Source organism: Pimephales promelas, chromosome 4 (assembly GCF_988280905.1).
Source record: "Pimephales promelas chromosome 4, fPimPro1.hap1.1, whole genome shotgun sequence".
Lineage (NCBI taxonomy): Eukaryota > Metazoa > Chordata > Actinopteri > Cypriniformes > Leuciscidae > Pimephales > Pimephales promelas.
In genome coordinates this window covers 37,291,957-37,312,169 of record NC_142772.1, presented here as the reverse complement: position 1 = coordinate 37,312,169, position 20,213 = coordinate 37,291,957, and the positions used below count along the sequence as shown (strand labels likewise).

The window sequence follows — 20,213 nt, the reverse complement described above, 5'->3', positions numbered from 1 at the left end:
ATCAGAAATCTTTGAATATAACAGCTTAAATCATTCTAAATTATGTTTTTTAAAACATGTAAAATGCAGGTAATTTTAAATGTTAGAGGATTGCAAACTTCCCATAAAGCGTGGAAACCTAACATGTGTGTTTATATTGAGTATATGTATTAAAAATATGCATCTTCGAAAGGAAAAGAATGGAGATCCATGAATAAGTGTGGAGATCCATGAATAAGACGTTTCTGCCATGTCATCATAACTATTCCATAAATTCCAAAACAAACGGCATCTTAAAAATAAAAAAAACTTCCTGTTTTTATTATTTATTGTTTAATTATCTCACCCTACTGACCTTATATAATGTCAGATTAAAGTTTTATTAACAATATATTTGTGAATATATTTGTGAGTACATGGTTCCACAGTTTATGAGTCTCCCCCATCTCCAGAGCTCCTGTCCTGTCCTCACTCTTCCTCCCTTGACCCAGCTTGGGGACACGCATCTATGGGGGACACGTTTGTTGCTTTTCGGAAGTGACGAAACCAAAGCACTGATGGCGGCTCACAGTTTGCTCCCGGATATGTACTAAAACGAATTTGATGGCGTCTGATTGGACTTTTTGCACACTTGGCCATTTGTCTGAAATCTTGAGATTAACGTCGAACCTGTCAATCACAAGAGTCGTCGATCCGAGCGAGGAGGGATCATTTGCGGTAGAGCTCGCCAGATCCAGAGCTAGCTGCCTGGCCAATGAAATACAAGTCCAGCTAGCCTGTGATCGCAGAGGTTTGTTTGTGTGCGTGGCAGACGTTTGATATTTTACTAGATTTGTGACACTTGCTGGTCCAAGTGCTGCCGAGTCTCTGCTTTCTCTAGGTCGGCTTGCGTTGCTTTAAGTAGCGGCGAGAAGTGGTTAGCCGACCTGATTAGCCGTAGCCGTAGTTCCAGCTCTTCTAAAGTCATTGGTCTCTAGTGGATGGTGCCAGTCTCTTCTATGATTCTCCGTCGCGCCGTTCATCGACTGTCAGCATGTTGAAGACACGTCAGTGTTTACTCGGGATTCGCACCTTCCTTGGAGTGACGTCTAGAATATGGAGTTTCATTTTATACATCCTCAGGAAGCATCTACGAACGGTGAGCGTGTCAACATCTGTCTGTCGGTGCGAATGCATGTTTATCTCCTCTGTTTGTTTATCACCTGTCACCTGAAAATCATCTGTTTTGCTTTATTTAAGAGCGCCTGTCTTCAAATAACATCCAACGATCAGCTACTCGTATTGCTGATATGTCTGAAACTTTGTAACACTTAGGCTATTTAGTTGACTAATATTGTTGTCGTGCACTAATTTCTAAGGGTAACAAGTCCTATAGTTTTACTCTAACAACACTTTATTGAAGATTCCTGCAATCGAGAATAGATTTTATGAGCTGTAAAATAGATTGTATGGCCCTCCTCTCAGTGCAAACAAACATACACAATTCAGCTGGTCCATTGTAGCATCTGCACTAATAAAAACAGATGATGAGAAATATGAGTGCTTTAGCATTGTTATATGTTGCTTTAATTGTTGATTTGTGTTGAAGTAATTCGTGCTAATTGTATCAAAAATGTTTAATTAAACTTTTGTTCAGTAGGTTTCAGATTGTGCCTGCTTCGGTAACCTCAGTAACCCTGAGGGAGTGTGTTTATGAGGATGAATGCCCTAAATACATTGGACTATGGACCCCTCCTATGTTTACCCAAAACCTTTTTTTCTTTCTTTTTTTACTTTTATTTTTTTGTTGGCACTGTTGGGCAAGATGCCCCATAATAAAATAATTGTTAAACTTGTTTTGTTTTTTTTCCTTAATGTAAAAATAATATATTCACTGCTTTTTTAAATGTTACTTTTTGCAAATGAAATATAAATAAAAATCAAATAAAGAAATAAAATAATAAAGAAATTAAAAAAAAAAATTATTTAAGCCCGATTACCCAGTCTATTGTGGTTTATGGCTCTTGCTACTGCCATTCTTATTGTCTTAAAGGGATAGTTCACCCAAAAATGAAAATGTTGTCATTATTTACTCACCCTCAAGTTGTTCCAAACCTGTATGAGTTTTCCATCTATTGAACACAAAAGGAGATATTTTAAAGAATTTTAGTAATCAGACAGTTGGCAGCACCCATTGACTTCCAAAGTAGGTAAAACAATACTATAAAAGTCCATGGCGACCGTCAACTGTCTGGTTACCAACATTTTAAAAAAATATCTTCTTTTGCGTTGAACAGAAGAAAGAAACTCATACAGGTTTAGAACAACATGAGGGTGAGTAAATAATGACAACATTTTCATTTTGAGTGTACTATCCCTTTAATGCTGCTCAGTTTTTTTCAAGAACATTTAAGTGAAATGTCATTTTACACATATAGATGGGTGTTATTATAATCACACAAAAAGATTTGTACTTTTTAAATAAAAGTCACATTATTTAAGTAGATACAAGCAGTACACTGATTTTCCTACTTGCCTTACACTGTGATGTCTGTGACATCTTTGGACAGCTGTTTTGGGGGTGTATTAATAGTGCAATCGTAGCAGTATGGGGCCGTTCTAGGTGAGTGACTATATAGATGTAGGCTTATATGATGCCTTCATCTGAGTTTTGCACCAGAGTGATGAAAGGGGAAAAGATTAAATATCAGAAAGAGAAATTGATAATGAAAAGTGACAGACCTCTGTCGGTCCTGTCTGTCTAAATGTATGAGTGTTCATTTTGGAAGCGAGGAAAGATTACATTGTTTCACATGCATCATTGACTCTGTGTTTGTCCACTCTTCTGTCTTCCACAGATAATCCAGTACCAAACAGTGCGTTATGACACATTACCTCTCTCCCCTGTTTCTAGAAACAGACTCAGTAAGTTCTCTCACCTTTACCTCTCGTTTTTTTTTTTTTTTTTTTTTTAGGTTTGTCCACTAGGGGAGCATATAACTACACAGATGGATGCAGTGTTGCAAATTATTTTGAAGATTCATTGACCCAGAATCTGTTGTATCAAATTTATGTATTTTTATTTTATTTATTTTCATTTACTTTTAAGGAGTACCATATATTTTGGGGTATAATTTATTTTCTTGTAAAGCATTCTGTAAAATATTAATAGATTGAGAAAATCTTTTTTTTTTTGTTAGTGCATTACAAATAGTGTGGGTGTATTATGAATTGAGCTAAGAATATCGATATACTAGAGAGGTTGAGTGGAAGAGGTCTCAGTTCCTCAGTCTTTTTGTGGTTGAATTTCTAGTAGACATGAGATCATATTAGCACAGGAGAGTTTGGTAGACGTGACATAACATTTCAACAGTTGATTTGATTTCTGGATGTTGAATCACACTTTTCACTGTGTGGGGCGCATGTTAACTGTTTGCTGCTTTAGATGCGGTGAAGAGGAAGATCTTGGTGTTGGATCTGGATGAGACTTTAATTCACTCTCACCATGATGGCGTCCTTAGACCTACAGTGAGGCCTGGTACACCTCCAGACTTTATCCTCAAGGTACACACACACACAAACGCACTGCTCCAGCAAAGAAATTGGGTGGTTAATTACATTTCTTTAGTAACTGCTTTATGAGAAATGTTGGTTTTATTTCACTCTGTACTGTAACTGTAACTAATTTTATAAATTCTTCAGCAAGGATGCATTAAATTGATTGTAAATAGATGTATAATGTTACAAAAGATTTCTACTTCAAATAAATTCTGTTCTTTTAAACTTTCAATTCACCAAAGAATCCCGAAAAACTCAATTACGGTTTCCACAATATATTTTTTTAACATTTAACATTTTAGCATGATTCAAATCAGCATATTAGAATGATTTCTGAAGGATCATGTGACACAGAAAAATGCTTAAAAATGTTAAAAAATCAGCTTTTCATGAGGAATTAATTGCATTTGATAAAAAATTAGGGCTGTCAAATGATTAATCGTGATTAATCGCATCCAAAATAAAAGTTTGTGTTTAGATAATATATGTGGGTGCACTGTGTATAATTATTTTGTATATATATAAATACGCACACATGCATGTATATTTTAAGAAAAAAATATTATTTATATCTAAAATATTTATATATAATATAAATCTATATAAGGTATATACATGAAAATATTTCTTAAATATATACAAGCATGTGTATATATATATATATATATATATATATATATATATATAAAATAATTATACACAGTGCACCCACATATATTATGTAAACACAAACTTTTATTTTGGATGCGATTAATCGTTTGACAGCACTATAAAAATTGTATTACATTATAAACATTTAAATAGATAAAATTTGTAATAATATTTCAGTGTATTCCTATTTTTATTGTATTTTTAATAAATGCAGCCATAAGGGACTTCTTTCCAAAACATTTTTAATAATCTTACCAACCCCAAACCTTTGGTTGTGCAAATTAACAATAAAGGAACAATGAGAATTTTTAAAACTGCATGAATAAGTGTATTTAAAGCAATTGTTAAATTTTGATTTCCTTTTTAAAGTTTTCTCTCTTTCTTTTTCAGGTGGTAATAGACAAACACCCAGTCAGGTTTTTTGTCCATAAAAGGCCACACGTCGATTTCTTTTTAGAGGTGGTGAGTGAACTCTTTCTATTGAGCAAATTAGCAAACAATTTACTTTTAATTTTACTTTTTTTTTTTTTTTAATAAATTTTGCTTTTACATTTTTTTTGTGACAAAATCTAAAATTTTAATGTGTGTGCTCTTGTTTGTATATGTCAGGTTAGTCAGTGGTATGAGTTGGTAGTATTTACAGCTAGTATGGAGATATATGGATCAGCTGTAGCAGATAAGCTGGATAACAACAGGGCTATCCTCAAAAGAAGATACTACAGACAGGTAAAACCCGCTGCTCTTGATAAGCTATTTTATAACCAAATCTTACGCCCAGCACTTTTGTTGATTGATTCTGCCTAGGAAATAGCTTTTCATGTCTCTTTTTTTTAATTACTAAACCTCTGGGTCTCATTCTCTCTTTCCCACTTTTTGCAGCACTGCACTTTGGATCTAGGGAGCTACATAAAAGATCTGTCTGTTGTACACAGCGATCTCTCCAGTATAGTTATTCTGGACAACTCGCCTGGAGCTTATCGAAGTCACCCAGGTTAGAGATGGAATATCTACGAGAGTACATTCTCATCCACACTGATTTTCTAAATTTGATGTTAAAATTGTGGTAATCCTGATCCTGTGTTTACAGACACAAACATCAATCTTGTGCATCTATTAAAAAAACTCTTTTGTTTTGTGTTGTGTGATAAATTGTAATATGAATGCAATTTTAACTTGTTTTCACCCCAGATAATGCAATACCTATAAAGTCGTGGTTCAGTGACCCAAGTGACACAGCACTTCTTAACCTGCTCCCAATGTTGGATGCATTGAGGTATGAATACTTCTTTCCTTCGTGGTCATCGTCTAAATCTTGATTAGGCCTACACAAAATTTATGGCCAATAAATTCAGCAAAATTTGAACGCCCTTGTTAGCAAATTTCTACACATATAAGACTTTCTGTGTATTTTATTAGTTTATTACATAATTTGGACATGTTGTACAATGGTTTCAGCTACTAATAAGATTGTAGTGCCCTCATTTAATATTTGTACAATATTTAAATTAATTTTAAAAGTGAATTGGACTGATTTGTGCTGATGTTTAATGATAAGGAAATAAAATAAACAATACTGACTTTTTAAAACTTTAAAATTAATATTTATTGGGGGGCTTTTCTTGATTTAAACTTGTATTAAATATGTAAATAAATAGAAATAACATGAATATAAGGGCGATGAGGCAAGCAATAGAAACAAGAAATTGTTTACAAATTTTCCTTTCTACACCACAGGTTTGTTTCTGTATTTCTCTGCAGAACAGAAGACAAAGTGTTTGGGATTTTTTTGCACAAGACAACTATGTCATCCTCAAATCTTTCTGTTTCTTACTAATATCAAACTGCTCTTTCGTTTGTCACATTTTGGCCTGGTTTCACAGATGGGGCTTAGATTAGGATTAGGCCTTAGTTTAATTTATGACATTTAAGTAGCTTTTATAAACAAAACATATTACTGCTTTGCATGCTTAGACAAAACAATGACACTGACATATTTTAAGATATATCAGTGCAAGTTGCTTTCAGTTAAAACAGCCTGGGACTAGGATTAAGCCTGGTCTGTGAAACCGGGGACTAATGTTACTGTTACTGTTTCAGTAAGCTCCCCTTAGTGTGTTTTCATTCCCTTTCTAGGTTTACCTCAGATGTGCGCTCCGTCCTCAGTCGAAATCTCCACCAGCATCGGCTCTGGTGATCGTGTCTGTCAGGGCCAGTCTCTCTTCTGGTCGCCGTTGTTTTTTTTTTTTTTACTTGGCTCTGCCTGCTAGGTTTTAGCCTCTCCTGCGCTGGAGTTGTCAGCCTCTTGTCATCATGTGAGCTCCCTAGTCTCATGGACTCCTCTGAGGAAATGCTATGAGAAGACATGGGAGAATATAAAGGAGAGAGAGACACATGATGGAGAAGCTATTACACATAAACTCATATTGAGAGGCCAGCATTTTTTCTTGTATTTTGTTGTCCTAAAGAAATGGAAACTCTGCCTTATTTGTTGGATTCAACGTGTGCATGTTGGAGTGTTTCTGAGTGAATTGGGGAGAATGCTTCTGATTCCAATTTTACCTTTCATTTTTTTGGGGGGGTAAATAAAGGATCAGTTAATCAGTTGTAACGACCTGTCACTTTCCACACTTCATTTGCACTTATTCCCCCTTCCTAAATGTCTGTGTTTTGTTTTGTTTTGTATGACCTGTACCTGACAAATGGTCACATGGTCTTATCCACCCATTCTCTCTCTCTCTAAGCTTCTGTCCTTCCTCTCTTTTTATTTTATTTTTTTCTGTCTGCCATCTCAGGTATCTGGTCCTCTTCTCTATGTTAAGAGCTGAGAGCTGTTAATACCGTTGTACTAATAGTATGCTGTGGTAGAGATAACTAGCAGGAGAGAAAACTACAGTCCATTATTACTGCTTATGGTATTAATTTTCTGTGTATTTTAAAATGGCTCATATGTAGAACCTCTGGTTAAATCAGAGAGGTTTTACCATATATTTCGAGGACACGTGTTTAGATGTTCCTCGATATGGATACATTAGCCACTGAGAGAAAGACACTGAGCAACAAGGACTCTGCTATAACAGAAAAATAAAATAGAGCCTTTTGTCAACAACTGAAATGACAGTCTCTTCCACTTTTTGGGGTACTCTACATTTTAAATTGGCTGAACTATTTACAGTGAAGTATTCAGACTCGTAACCCAATTTTAATTTTACTGAAATCTATCCTGATTTATATTTCATTCTGTCTGATATTTTGATTTCAAAGCACAGAAACTCCAAAATGAAGTCTGCATGAAATGAAAATTCAGGCTATGTATCTTATTGTGAACAATTTAATGCATTTTACTTTTATTTTTTTGACCTCGTTTTTAATTCAAATATAATAACTCGATCTTCCGACGACTTTATGCTGGTCTTATCAAATAATTTAGTCTGCTCACAACCTGCCCCTTTCTTAAAATCAACCAGAAGCTCACACTCAGAACTGCCTTCATCCAATCAACAAATAATGGATAGAACCAAGTCCCCACCTACATTTATTTATTTTCTGATAATCAGTTACACTTGGATATATGACACAATAGAGAAGAAACCATCTGCTGCTACTTCCATAACATCATATGTTAAGTAAAGAGATTGATCCAATACTTAAAATTTAAGCAGTTAGAGATTTGTACCACTTTTCACACAATTAATCTTTTTTTTTTATTTAATTGAATTGGATAACTTTGTATACTCAAAATAGCTTCATATTTTAGCAAACTGAAAAACAGGTTCTGTTCATTATTTTAATGAAATGATCAGTTCCTGCAGATAAAATAGAACAATGCTTCGCTACCACTCATTGTGAAGTACAAGCAAAACAGATTTTGGTGTAAATCATAACAAACCATTCGTGTACAAGTTAATCCAGTGGAGCAATTTACAAGCGAATGGCTTTATGAATAATTTACACAGAAATTTATTCTGCTTGTGTTTCATGAATAAGGCTGTGGGCAATGCTGGATTTACACAACACAAGTCTTTCAATTTGGTCAAAAACCTCTTGGTCTCATCTGACCTGTCACAACAGGATCTATATTGTGTTTTTAGCAGGTCGCCTTCATCTTCCACATGTGCTACTTGTTTTAAGTGGCTTCTTTTATGCCACCCTTCAATACAGTTACTGTTATGCAGACCTCATGATGGTTAACTGATTCATCATTGCTCCACTTACAGCTAAAATCTGAGACATCGTCAACGTAATTGTTGCCTTCACTGTGGCTTTGTGGCTTGCCTCCAAATTATTTTGAACCATGACTATTTCTAGACAGTGTCTGGATGGCATGGTAGTCAATGCCTTGTTCATAATATAGGCATTGGTTTTACTTTGGAATGATTTTAGTAAATGGTTTTATGATAGTCATCATACTCAGAAGAACCTGTCGTTTCCCAGCAATGTAACAATAAAAACCAAATTATTTTAGTGCACAAACTTTTCAGATAAATCAAAGTTTGTGAATAGCTTTAAGAAGCACCCGTCCCACTCACAACCTGAGGTTTATTCAAATGCCATGGGTTTGATATCTTGTCCATTTTTAACAAAATAACCCTCGCCCGTGTCCCCTTACGAGAGGGAGTTGACTGTTAGCAAGCAGGCTTCTCCTACAAAGATGGGTAAGTGGATGAGCATCTATACCAGTAGTTTTGATTCAACTTAAAACTACTTTGTGGTTTAATGGATAATTGGTCAAATTTAGCTTGAATTTCTATCCAAAGCAGTCATCAGCCTGAGGACATGAATCAAGTCTTGCATGATTTTAACCTTTTTTATTACTAGGCCAGGCTACCTGTGATGTAGACAGCATCACATTCGATATGCTAATTGTCCTTACAGAACAAAGCATGTTAAGTTACTTTAACATTTTGTTTTTGTTTTAACCGTTTAGATTTCAGGTAATGCCACGTAGGCCTCCAGGCTGCTGAGGACGTCATTACGCAGCTGACGTGATGGGACGTGCGCCGCCTTCCTTGGTCGTTGTTATTGGATATCCCCTCCGCCCTCCGAACATAGCCTCCGACGCAGTTGTCAGGAAAACCTAAGCTAGTTTGTAAACACCGTCGACGGCAGGTTTTCTTGGATATTTTTAACATCTCCCGGCCCTTGACAATGAAGTTTATGTACAAAGAAGAACATCCCTTTGAGAAGCGACGGTCCGAGGGGGAGAAAATCAGAAAGAAGTACCCGGACAGAGTGCCTGTGAGTCAGACAAATGAGTTGTTTTTGTCTGGGCCCTGCTTGTACAGATAACGTAAACCTATCGAGGAATAACATAGTGACAACGGTAATTTGTATGGAGAAACCCTTGGAAAATAGTTAATAACACGAATTGGTGTATATAAACGATTAATTAATGAATTGTCATCGGTGTTTTTAAGCTGTCCTTCAAATATGAAAGGACTAACGTTAATAGCGTTAGCGTCAGTTAGCTTCTGTCTTAATTAGAAATTTTTGCATCGTAAAGTAATAGAATAATTAATATCTTTTTATGAGAATATATGATATAGGTTTAAATATTTGTAACATTTGATAATCATCAAGGTATTAACCGTCATAAATAGAGAGCCGGTAAACTGCTCTGTATCCCGCACATAATTTTATTAATTTCTTACGCACATGAAATTGAATCATGAACCTTGTTTTGTTTTGAGTCGATGACAAAATGCCCTGAATTTTAAGTTTTCTGACGTATTACAATGTGGCGTCGCACTGGGATAACTATCAGTTACATTAATATGTGTCCTCGGTAAAATATCAGTGGGGAAATGTGTTGAAATGGAGAAACGGGGAATACCCTTGATAAGTACTACTGAAAGATGCAGTTGTTCTCACATGACTGACTGGTTATTTTTTATCATCATCACTGATTTGTTTTCCACAGGTGATCGTTGAGAAAGCTCCCAAAGCCAGAATAGGAGATCTGGATAAGAAGAAATATCTTGTCCCTTCTGACCTCACAGGTTAATTTTCTTGTAAAATATGGATTCATTTGCAGATTAATATTGAATGGTATTAAAACATGCAGGATATGTACGTAATGACACATTTTCTTGTTTTTAAAGTGGGGCAGTTCTACTTCCTCATTCGGAAAAGGATCCACTTGAGGGCCGAAGATGCCCTCTTCTTCTTTGTCAATAACGTCATTCCTCCCACATCAGCCACCATGGGGTTGCTCTACCAGGTACATCTTTCATTCTCTTTTGAATAATTCTGAACATAATTTATTTTGCTTGCTCCATCTTTTGCACCTGTTTTTTTTACATCAGTAGAATTGCTCAATAAGAATGAAGCATTTCTAAACTCTTTGTCTTTTTTTCTGTATTTTAGGAGCACCATGAAGAAGATTTTTTCCTTTACATTGCCTACAGTGATGAAAGCGTCTATGGGGACGTTTTGAGAGATGTGTAATGAATATACTTGCCCCACGATACCCCTCTTTAAAATAAAATGATCAATACGTTAGGCCACACAAAGTGTACATGTTAAATGCACTTTCATATCCTCTTCCTTTTCTATTTATGAAATCGTGTTATGCTGCCTGCATATTGTTCCTTCCTAGCTAAGAGTTCCGCCCTCATTCTTGCTTTTAGGCCTGATACTTTGTCCTGGTCTGTTTCAGTAAATTAGTGGTACTCATATCCGTAATAGCTTTGTCAATGTTCTACACTTCTCCTTTCAACTTTTCTCACTTTCTTTTGGCACCAACATGCATCCTGAAGTCACTTTGTTTGGTTTGATTTTGTTTTAGCTACCATATTTGCACAGACCAAAATCACTGATAATACTGGACTATCACACCATGTAATGTGTATGTGTGCGAGTGTGTTTGTGTATCATTGCCAATTATTATTTTTCAATGGGTTTGGATTGCTGTTTATTTGAATAAATTGGTGAAAAGATTAAAAAGTTTGTTTTCAGTTGTCATAATGTAAGAGGCTGCTTGTCTTTTCTCAGTTGTACCGTTATCATTATATCATTATCATTATTGACTTGGTTATTTTTATTATGGATTGGTGTGTTTTGTTCCTTTTCCCCAAAAAGCTCCATCTGAAACTTGCCACTGTTATAAACCTGATGTAAAAATCCGCCTGTGTGGGTCTTTAATGCATCTCGACTTGTCATTTTCTCACAGATCACAGAATATCTGTTGACTTTTGCTCATAATAACAGTAAGTTTTATTTATATAAGGATGCTTTACAATAAACAAACAACAATAAAGGCAATAGACAAAGTCAGCAAACAAGCCAACAGTAGGTTGATGAGAGTGTAAAAAAATGAGAATGATGTTTATTTATAGATTTGTACATATTACAACAAATTACGAATATGAATAAATATTTAAAAAAAAAAAAAAAAGTCAAGTGCGTTGTGATCCTGCTTGTAGTGCCCATGATTTTGCAGGTCTTTCTGACAGAATAAAACATCACAAAGTTCAATCAGACATTAAATTGTTCACACATATTAACACATTTAACAGTTTTTAATTTTTTCTAAATGTAATATTATTGTTTTAAGATATTGCTGAACTGCCTTGCTTCACACATATATACATTTATGTATACTAAATTTAGCTAATAGATGTAGCAGATTCATTAAACGATATTCCTTATAATACATGTTGTAAGTGAAAATAACCCACAAATAAAACAATTTTAAAACATAGTTGAAAGCTAGGCATATTGAAAAGATGCTGTGATGCTCACGCTCACTGCTCACTGCAGAGCTTAATGACACCCAGTTCCCCTTCTCTGCACGTCATAGGTTGAGCTTGAGCTTGAGCTTGACCTCTGACCTAGTCCAGCCAAAGACGTCCAGCTCCACCTCTGTGGATCTAATGGATGCTTCTAGCTCCACCCATTGCACGCGAATTACATTTAGAGAGGGGGAGCTACACGTCCAGAGATGAGCTAGTTTTCACGCTCCACCCGTGGTTCTGCAGCGAACAGCCTCTTCACTTCTGTTAATATGGCAAGCCGTTTTAACATTTAATCATTTAAAGCTACTAGTCTCTTTTTCATGCTACTAGTACTTATTTTTAAATACTAGTATCTATTCCATTAAGTACTAGTACTTATGCATTAGCTACTAGTGCTTAGTGTCTTTTCTTTAGTACTAGTGCTTATTCTTAAGGTAGGACCTGTTTAAAGATACTAGATAATACTAGAACTTATTCGATAGATACTAGTACCTATTTATTAGATACTAGTGTTTATTCCAAATGTTACTAGTAAGAATTTTTATTTTACTAGTAAGATTTTTAATTGAACTCTACAGTGGCCGTAGTCATAACATAAAACTAGTAAAAAAGCAGTTGTGACTGGTAAGATAAGAATAGTTATTACAAAGGAACAATTACAAAATATACTTGAGTCTAATAAATAGACTCAAGTATTTAGTCGATATTGTCCCCACCACTTTTGAAACATCTTGCGCCACAGATGTAAATTATACAAATAAATAAAACATCTCTAGTTAACTAGCAGAGCATTCATTTAGTTTGGTTGTTAAATAAGAGGCGATCTAGCGCTGAAATGTGTTGCTTTTGAAACCAAGTGATCAAAGTGCTTGTTAGCGCTGCGATCGTGTATACAGACTTGTGGCTTGCGCTGAAAGTGCGATATCCTGAATGGCCGCTGGTGGTCCTGGGAACGTCCTCTTGAACGTCCGGAGGAAGTCTTTGCCAAGGTCTGCGGGACATCAAGCGGACTCGGACCCTACACGGGGACGTTCGCACAGGCCATTTAGGGGATGTTAATAGGTACCAGTACTTATTATCTAATATGTTCTAGTAACTAATTAACAAGCACTAGTATCTAATAAATAAGGACTAGTATCTATCGAATAAGTACTAGTATTTAGTATCTAATAAATATGTAATCTAGTATCTTCAAAAGGTCTCTAAAGAATAAACACTAGTAGCTAATGAATAAGTACTAGTACTTAATGGAATAGATACTAGTATCTAAAAAAATAAGTACTAGTAGCATGAAAATAGAGACTAGAAGGTTTGAAATGATTAAATGTTAAAACGGCTTGCCATAATGTTAACGCATAGACGCACACTTGCTGTCATCATGACACACCCACAGCGGAAGTGCGCCAAACTGGGTTTCCTGTCATTTTTATTTTGGTTCATTACTGACACACTTGTTTATTTTTCTTAAAGGAAAGCCTTCAGACAAGCTCAGCATACTTTTAATCTCAGAAACGGACAAAAGTGCGTTACATGAAGATTCCTCGAATTTCACTGCAAGAGTTTTATTTAGTTCGCTGATTTTGCAAGCTAGCTGCCTAAGCTGTCACTTGAGCCGTTAGCCTGCTAGCCTAATGGTCAGGTGTTAATGCAACGTACTGGAAAAAGAAAACATTTAAATCACTTTCGTCTATAAAATCATGCTTATAAAAGGTGATTTTCTTGGACAGATTGACTGAATAGCCCGTCAAAACATTCAGGTTACTGCAAGCATAGCCAGCTAGCTTGTCAAGTCATTATAGAGCTAACTTAACCCGGTGCTGGGAGTTTGCTCATTTACTGCCTTCTATTGCTTTTCAGATTACCACATTTCTTTCTTCTAGTTTACATTTTGCTCTAACTCGTAGTCTTTGATTTTTAGAATTGATATGGTAAGTTGGTTTATACAACGTAAGCAAGGCTTGTCAACTTTCTGACTGCTGCCTTTAGTTTGTGTTTGTGATGTGTCATCCTGAACCTCTGTGAACTTTTTTAATTGTGCTGCACAGAAATATTAAGAATTAATAAGATTGGTTCTGTTATGTTTTCAACATGTTATTGATTAACCAGGTAAAAAAAAAAAAATCTTCAGACTTTCAGTTCTTTAATTGTTTCTCACTTTTCACTCTTCTTGCTGTGGAAAGGCCCCTAAAAAAATGAAATGTAATCTTAGTGGACTCATTCGTGACAGAAAATGTAGATCATGTCATCATGATCTGTGTAACTTTTTTTACGTGACTTCTCTACTCCAGCTGGCACCACCAATCCCTACCATAATGCCGGCTCTTCTGGAGAGGCCCAAACTGTCAAATGCAATGGCACGTGCCTTACACAAGCACATCATGAGAGAGAGGGAGCGGAAGAGGCAAGGTAAGCCCTGGAATCTCCTGCATATTGTTTTTTCTACAAATAAATAAAATAATTCCCATGTTCATCTTGCATTCTAGTGCTTTGTGTGAATTTTAGGGTTGTTGGTGATGTGCATGACTGCATGTAGCTACTTTTGATGTCTTTTCTAAAAAATAACTTTGTGATTAGTTGTCAATTGTTTATCTCAGAGGAGGAAGAGGTTGACAAAATGATGGAACAGAAACTAAAAGAAGAGGAAGAGCGGAAGAGGAAGAAAGAGATGGAGGAGAGGATGTCCTTAGAGGAGACTAAAGAGCAGGTACGTCTGTATGATTGCCAAATTCTAAAACTTGGATTATTTACAAAAAGATGCAGGTGTTATTGCACAGGACTCCTCCTGACCAATATTTTTACTCCCTCTCTCTGGCTTCAGATTATGAAGATGGGAGTGAAGCTACAAGGTCTTCAAGAGGAGAAGCACCAGCTTTTCCTACAGCTGAAGAAAGTGCTACATGAGGAGGAGAAAAGACGAAGGAAAGAGCAGAGGTACGGGAAAGAGTAAGTTTTTTTTAAGAAATAAAATAAGACTTTAATTCAGCAAGGCTGCATTAAACTGATCAAAATGGCAGTAATTTTATATATCAAATAAATGCTGTTCTTTTTAAATTTACCAAAGAATCTTGAAAAAGTATGATATTTTTAAAAAGCTTAAAAATATTAAGTATTAATAAGAAAAATAAATTAGCTCCAAATCAGAATATTAATAAAAATTCTGAAGGATCCCGTGACACCAAAGACTAGACTGAAAATTTCCCACAAAAAGGTGGGGGGAAAAAACATTATTATCCAAAGCTGTCAGATTTAGCAAAATCACATATCTGTTATTCAGTTTACAACTAGAATTATTTTATGTTTACAGTGACATGACAACTCTGACTTCAGCAACATACCAGCCAAACATGGCCCTCCATCCTGGACAGCACCTTCTTAGCATGCAAGGTGACCACTATTTGGCATTTTTAGGCATCTGTTCAGGAATATAAAGTTGTGAATGTCATTTAGACTTCTTGCTTTTGTTGTTGTTATATTTTCCATACAGTAATTACTTAATTTTGCTCCACCGCTTGTTTTCTATCAGCGGGTCAGGTGAGTCATGGGCGCCCAGGTGCTCTTCTTGGGGAACGCAGTAAACAGCTCTTCCAGTCTCCAGTCATTCCTGTGAGTGTGACAGTTTAATCAATCTATATGTGTTTAAAACAAAGCAACACTGTTTAATGGTGAAGGACACATGGTTAAGTTACTACTCGCACACATGTTTTGTATATTTTGCTGTCTGTGCTTGTGTTAATTGAAAATGTTATTGGCTGCCCGGGACAGTCGCGTCATTTCCAGTCTCAGCCGGGATTTAGTGCTGGTGGGGCAGAGCATGGCCAGTACTCCGGAGCCCAATCTAGTCACAGCCCGTATGGAGTCACCCAGCAACAGCATACTTCACCTTTTGCCTCCAGTCAGCCAGTGCCAGCCAACTATGCCAGTGGTTCACAACTTAGAGGTACCTTGTTTTAATGGTCCCTTGGTGCTTGTGTTTGGAGATACGGATATGTTTGATTGTTTGCTTGTAAGACTCATCCTGACTCTCTATGATGATTTTTTTTTGTCATGACTTCTTTTAAAGAGTAGGGGTGTAATTGTCTCTATCACTGTCCTCTCCACTTACGACTGGTGTGTATCGAGTATACTGTTGCACTCGTCACCGAAACCAGAGGTTTCTGAAAAGCAACTTGGTCTAAACCAACAGAGCTCAATGGAACTTGTTACCAAAGTTGGCTAACAATGTTGAGCAGAGACCCTGGTCCCGTTAGTTCACCCAAAAATGAAAATTCTTTATATTCTAAATATTTACTCGCCCTCATGTTGTTCCAAAACTCTATGTGTTTATTTGTTCTGCTGAACACAAAGGAAGATTTTGGAAGAATGTTTTAATAAAACAGATTTCAATCCCCATTGACTACCATAGTAGGAATACTATGGAAGTCAATGGGGAATGAGATCTGTTTTATTAAAACATTCTTCCAAATATCTTCCTTTTAATAAAAATATCCTTTTTAATAAAAACAGATTTCAATCCCCATTGACTACCATTGTAGGAATACTATGGTAGTCAATGAGGAATGAGATCTGTTTGATTAAAACATTCTTCCAAATATCTTCCTTTGTGTTCAGAAGAACAAATAAACACATAGAGGGTTGGAACAACATGAGGGTGAGTAAATACTGACAGAATTTTCATTTTTGGGTGAACTAACCCTTTAAGCACTTTGATTGTACAGTAGTATCTAAGCATTCGCTATATAAAAGTGCTTCATTCATTAATTCAAAGGTTCTTATGTTATTTTTCTTCTTGTGTTTCTTCTTGTGATGTGTTGATCTTTTTCTGTTTCCAGGTGCATCAGCTTTCCAGGCCATGCAGTACCTGCCACATCAGCAACAGGGCTATGCTGTCCACAGTCACTTCACCTCGCAGCCAGGTATGTGTAATGCGTGTGTAAATGACTTAATTTCCCTATAGCATACTTTTATAATGAAATAGTACATATTTGTATGGCGATTTTTAATCCTCAATGTTGCGGCTCATAAAAACCATTTAAAAATTTGGGGTTGGTTTTAAAGTCCCTGTGAAATCAAAATTGAACCTATTTACTTTGTTAGCGCATATTACTAGTCTTGTGGTGAACAATTAATCCGTCCAAGTAAATATATATTAAAAAAATGTTTTACCTTGGTAATCTTTAATCAAAATCTGAAAAGTTACTTCCGGTCTGGAACGGTTTCTTTTTCTGATGACGTAGGTTTCACAGCTTGGGTGGGGAAACGCTTAACCACTCCCCTCAAACCATTAGTTTGCTATGAGCGAGAGATGGAGAGGAGGAGTGCTAGAGTAAAACCCTCCCCTCTGTTCAATATTCTGTTTCACTTGGAAATACGTCACAGCACTGGAGAAAAATCGTTTGCAACTTCCGGTTCACGGGGACTTGAATGTTTTTGAAAGAAATATCTTATGCTCACCAAAGCTGCATTTTTTTGGTTAAAATCTATAATATTATGAATACTATTACTGTTTTCTTCCCGTGATTTTCTGCAGCCACTGGGGCAGTCTTTACTGTCACATGATCCTTCAGAAATTATTCTAATATGCTGATTTGGTGTTTAAGAAACATTAATATTGCATTGAATAAACATTCATTTTTATATGTTATTCCTGCTTAAGGATGAATATAAAGTGTTTTTTTTTTTTTTTCAAGATGGCCTTTATTTGAAGTAGAAAGCTTTTGTAACCTTGTAAATCTCTTTACTGTGTCTTTTGATCAGTTTCATGCATCCTTGCTGAATAGGAGTATTCATTTATTTATAAAAAAAATTCTGACCCCCAAAGGCATTTCAGTGAGTTTTTGGAACAGGGCCTTTGACACAACAAATATTAAAATTTCCTCCATCTTCTTGGCAGACACTTTCACATTCTTTCTGTATTCCATCCTTCTCTCCAGGTTACATCCCCAGTGCTGGGATTCCCCTGCAAAAACAGCTGGAACATGCCAACCAGCAGTCCGGATTCACAGACTCTGTAAGTACACTCACTTAACTAGAAAAGGATGGTCAGCTGAGTGTCTGTGTAACTCATAACTCATGTTTGTGTTTTTCAGAGTTCACTGAGGCCCATGCATCCACAGGCTCTACATGTCAGTGCTGCAGGTTTGCTGCCCACTCCCTCTATTGCTGTCCAGATCCCTCCTGGAAAGGTCAGAGCCAAAGCAAACTAATTAAATCTCTGTTAACACAGCAGTGTAACCTGCTGCATTGTCACAGATATTCATCCTTAAATGGTTGCATTTTACTGCTCTTGTTGTTCTTTGGGCATAAATGTCTTGCTCGTTTCTTTGGACAGTCTGGATTATCATATGCACATCCACCAAGGGCAGCTTCCCCAGGTGCATTCACGCATGGAACGCCCTCACAACAAGCACATGCAGTGAGTTCTGTCCAAACTAATACTGTTTTATTAATAGCATGTATGTACGTTTATACGCTACTGTTCAAAAGTTTGGAGTTTTTTATTCAGCAAGGATGCATTAAGTTGATCATAAGTGAACTTTTACATTGTTCCAAAAGATTTCTGTTTTAAATAAATTCTGTTCTTATGAACTTCCAAATCATCAAAGAATCCTGAAAAAGTTATAACATGGTTTCCACTCAAAAATTATCTTTAATCAAGCAGCACGGCTGTTTTCAAAATGAATGATTTCCGAAGAATCATGTGACACTGAAGACTGGAGTAATGATGCTGAATATTCATCTTTAGTTTGCCATTACAGGAATAGATTTTATATATTTAAATAGAAGTTATTTTAAATTGCAATATTTCACAATATTCACAAAACTGTATTTTAATATAGTAAATGCAGCCTTTGTGAGCACAAGAGGCTACTTTACATATCTTTCCAACCCCAAACTTTTGAACAGTTGTGTCTATATTAATTGATAAAAAAAGATTCAAGTGGCTTTCAAGATTCAATAGCCTTTAATCATATAGTGCCTGGTTAAGATTTGTATAAGGAAAGTGACATTATTATTTTTTTTCTCATTCTGTTGTACAGGCTACATTTCAAAGCTCTCCTCAACCAACAACTCGCCACACCTACCTCTCTCACAGCCAATCAGGGCAGAGGTTTTACCACCACAGCAAATAGCTATTCATTTCAGTCTAAAGCGGAGTGTTCGGGGTAGAAGAACAGATTCGCCACTTACACTTTGGAGCCTTTTGGAATTAAAGCTACACAGCACACAACGCTTGACATCATAGTGTTATCATGTAGAACATATGACTATTATTCTCACATGCAAGTCATTTTCTCTATTCTTCAGCTGTTATACCTCACTTTGCAACAGGGTATGTCATTTATTTCAATATTACAGTGAGATGTGTCTGAATGTTTTTGTTATTCATATGAAGACATTGACAACAGCTGTGCCAACATTAAGTAACATTACAAAACCATTAAATGACACAACTAGATTTAAATCTGGTTTTAAAAACTAACTAAACAATGTAGAAACAGATTTGAAGATTATATTTCTGTGTCCAGTAACAGTCCTCCCACTCAGGGCCATCTATAATTTGCATTAAAACTGATCAATGCACCACTTCCCTAATTCAAAGAATAGGGAAATAATATTTTCATATGATTTTAAATTGTAATGTTTTTAGCCAACCAACTGAATTTCACAAAATTGCACTTAAAAATACGAATTTTATTAATAATCTGTTTTTAAAAAAACTTGTTAAAATAGTAATAAAGAGGTGTGTAGAAAAATAAATCTTTTGACTTTGTCATCTTTTTATTTGGAGTCTGTTTTATTCTTTGAAAAGTCACTTATGTAGTTTGGATTAAGGTTAGACACTGACTCAGAACAATTTTGTCCTTAGTTTTTAGACTCAACTTTGATCTATATTGTTTTTCATAGGATGTCTCTCTACAGGGGAAATCCACAGTAATTGACTACGTATTACATAGTCATCTTTAAAGTATGTCCGTTTATTTTAGTCAGTCACACCCAAACTTTTATTGAGTTTAAGCAGGACTGCATATATTATTGTAAGCTAATGAACTGATTCTAGTATTTTTATTTCAATCATTATAAGGCACATAACTCTACAGCTTTCCCACTAACTCATAAACATCTCATATTCAGATGCTATTGAATCACTTGATTTGTACTTTTAAATGGAAATTTTAAAGGGGTTGTGACTTGAGAAATCAAAATTTGCCTTGATCGTTTAACGTATAAGATGTCTGTACCATTAGAACACCCTGCAAGTTTCAGTTTAAACGTCGTCCTCATTATAAACAAAGCATTTATTTAATCAAGCTC

General features: G+C 35.7%; 3 protein-coding genes across 7 annotated transcripts; all 3 read left to right on the top strand.

Moving 5' to 3' along the window:
- Positions 1-442: 442 nt before the first annotated feature.
- Positions 443-6,775, top strand: ctdnep1a (CTD nuclear envelope phosphatase 1a). 2 transcript variants are annotated; one of them, XM_039658177.2, is made up of 8 exons: positions 443-1,117; positions 2,817-2,883; positions 3,404-3,522; positions 4,558-4,629; positions 4,777-4,893; positions 5,047-5,158; positions 5,356-5,440; positions 5,902-6,293. In XM_039658177.2, the coding sequence occupies exons 1-8, from the start codon at positions 1,013-1,015 to the stop codon at positions 5,999-6,001; spliced, it is 777 nt and encodes a 258-aa protein (XP_039514111.2). In that variant the 5' UTR covers positions 443-1,012; the 3' UTR covers positions 6,002-6,293. The 2 variants fall into 2 exon arrangements, with proteins under 2 accessions (XP_039514111.2, XP_039514112.1); XM_039658178.2 differs by lacking the exon at positions 5,902-6,293 and adding an exon at positions 6,301-6,775 and having other exon boundaries at positions 453-1,117.
- Positions 6,776-9,177: 2,402 nt separating this feature from the next.
- gabarapa (GABA type A receptor-associated protein a) lies at positions 9,178-11,288 on the top strand. The gene is made up of 4 exons (XM_039658179.2): positions 9,178-9,402; positions 10,085-10,163; positions 10,266-10,384; positions 10,531-11,288. Exons 1-4 carry the CDS (start codon positions 9,313-9,315, stop codon positions 10,609-10,611), a joined length of 369 nt encoding a protein of 122 aa, XP_039514113.1. The 5' UTR covers positions 9,178-9,312; the 3' UTR covers positions 10,612-11,288.
- A 1,992-nt stretch (positions 11,289-13,280) lies between these two features.
- gps2 (G protein pathway suppressor 2) lies at positions 13,281-19,672 on the top strand. 4 transcript variants are annotated; one of them, XM_039659681.2, is made up of 13 exons: positions 13,320-13,421; positions 13,758-13,828; positions 14,189-14,306; positions 14,495-14,604; positions 14,719-14,831; positions 15,205-15,284; positions 15,424-15,503; positions 15,663-15,837; positions 16,730-16,813; positions 17,831-17,907; positions 17,987-18,082; positions 18,229-18,312; positions 18,938-19,672. In XM_039659681.2, exons 2-13 carry the CDS (start codon positions 13,826-13,828, stop codon positions 19,028-19,030), a joined length of 1,113 nt encoding a protein of 370 aa, XP_039515615.2. In that variant the 5' UTR covers positions 13,320-13,421; positions 13,758-13,825; the 3' UTR covers positions 19,031-19,672. The 4 variants fall into 4 exon arrangements, with proteins under 4 accessions (XP_039515618.2, XP_039515616.2, XP_039515615.2 ...); XM_039659680.2 differs by having other exon boundaries at positions 14,719-14,843; XM_039659684.2 differs by lacking the exon at positions 13,758-13,828 and having other exon boundaries at positions 13,281-13,421.
- Positions 19,673-20,213: the final 541 nt, after the last annotated feature.

What these genes read in the sequence shown, in the direction of transcription:
- ctdnep1a (XM_039658177.2), top strand. Translation starts at nt 1,013, where the DNA reads ATGTTGAAGACACGTCAGTGTTTACTCGGGATTCGCACCTTCCTTGGA. An exon ending in TCAGGAAGCATCTACGAACG is followed by an intron (nt 1,118 to 2,816) that starts GTGAGCGTGTCA and finishes TGTCTTCCACAG; the next exon opens with ATAATCCAGTACCAAACAGT. An exon ending in CCAATGTTGGATGCATTGAG is followed by an intron (nt 5,441 to 5,901) that starts GTATGAATACTT and finishes TCTACACCACAG; the next exon opens with GTTTGTTTCTGTATTTCTCT.
- gabarapa (XM_039658179.2), top strand. Translation starts at nt 9,313, where the DNA reads ATGAAGTTTATGTACAAAGAAGAACATCCCTTTGAGAAGCGACGGTCC. An exon ending in AGTACCCGGACAGAGTGCCT is followed by an intron (nt 9,403 to 10,084) that starts GTGAGTCAGACA and finishes TGTTTTCCACAG; the next exon opens with GTGATCGTTGAGAAAGCTCC. An exon ending in CCATGGGGTTGCTCTACCAG is followed by an intron (nt 10,385 to 10,530) that starts GTACATCTTTCA and finishes TCTGTATTTTAG; the next exon opens with GAGCACCATGAAGAAGATTT.
- gps2 (XM_039659680.2), top strand. An exon ending in TCCAGATCCCTCCTGGAAAG is followed by an intron (nt 18,083 to 18,228) that starts GTCAGAGCCAAA and finishes TTCTTTGGACAG; the next exon opens with TCTGGATTATCATATGCACA. An exon ending in CCTCACAACAAGCACATGCA is followed by an intron (nt 18,313 to 18,937) that starts GTGAGTTCTGTC and finishes TCTGTTGTACAG; the next exon opens with GCTACATTTCAAAGCTCTCC.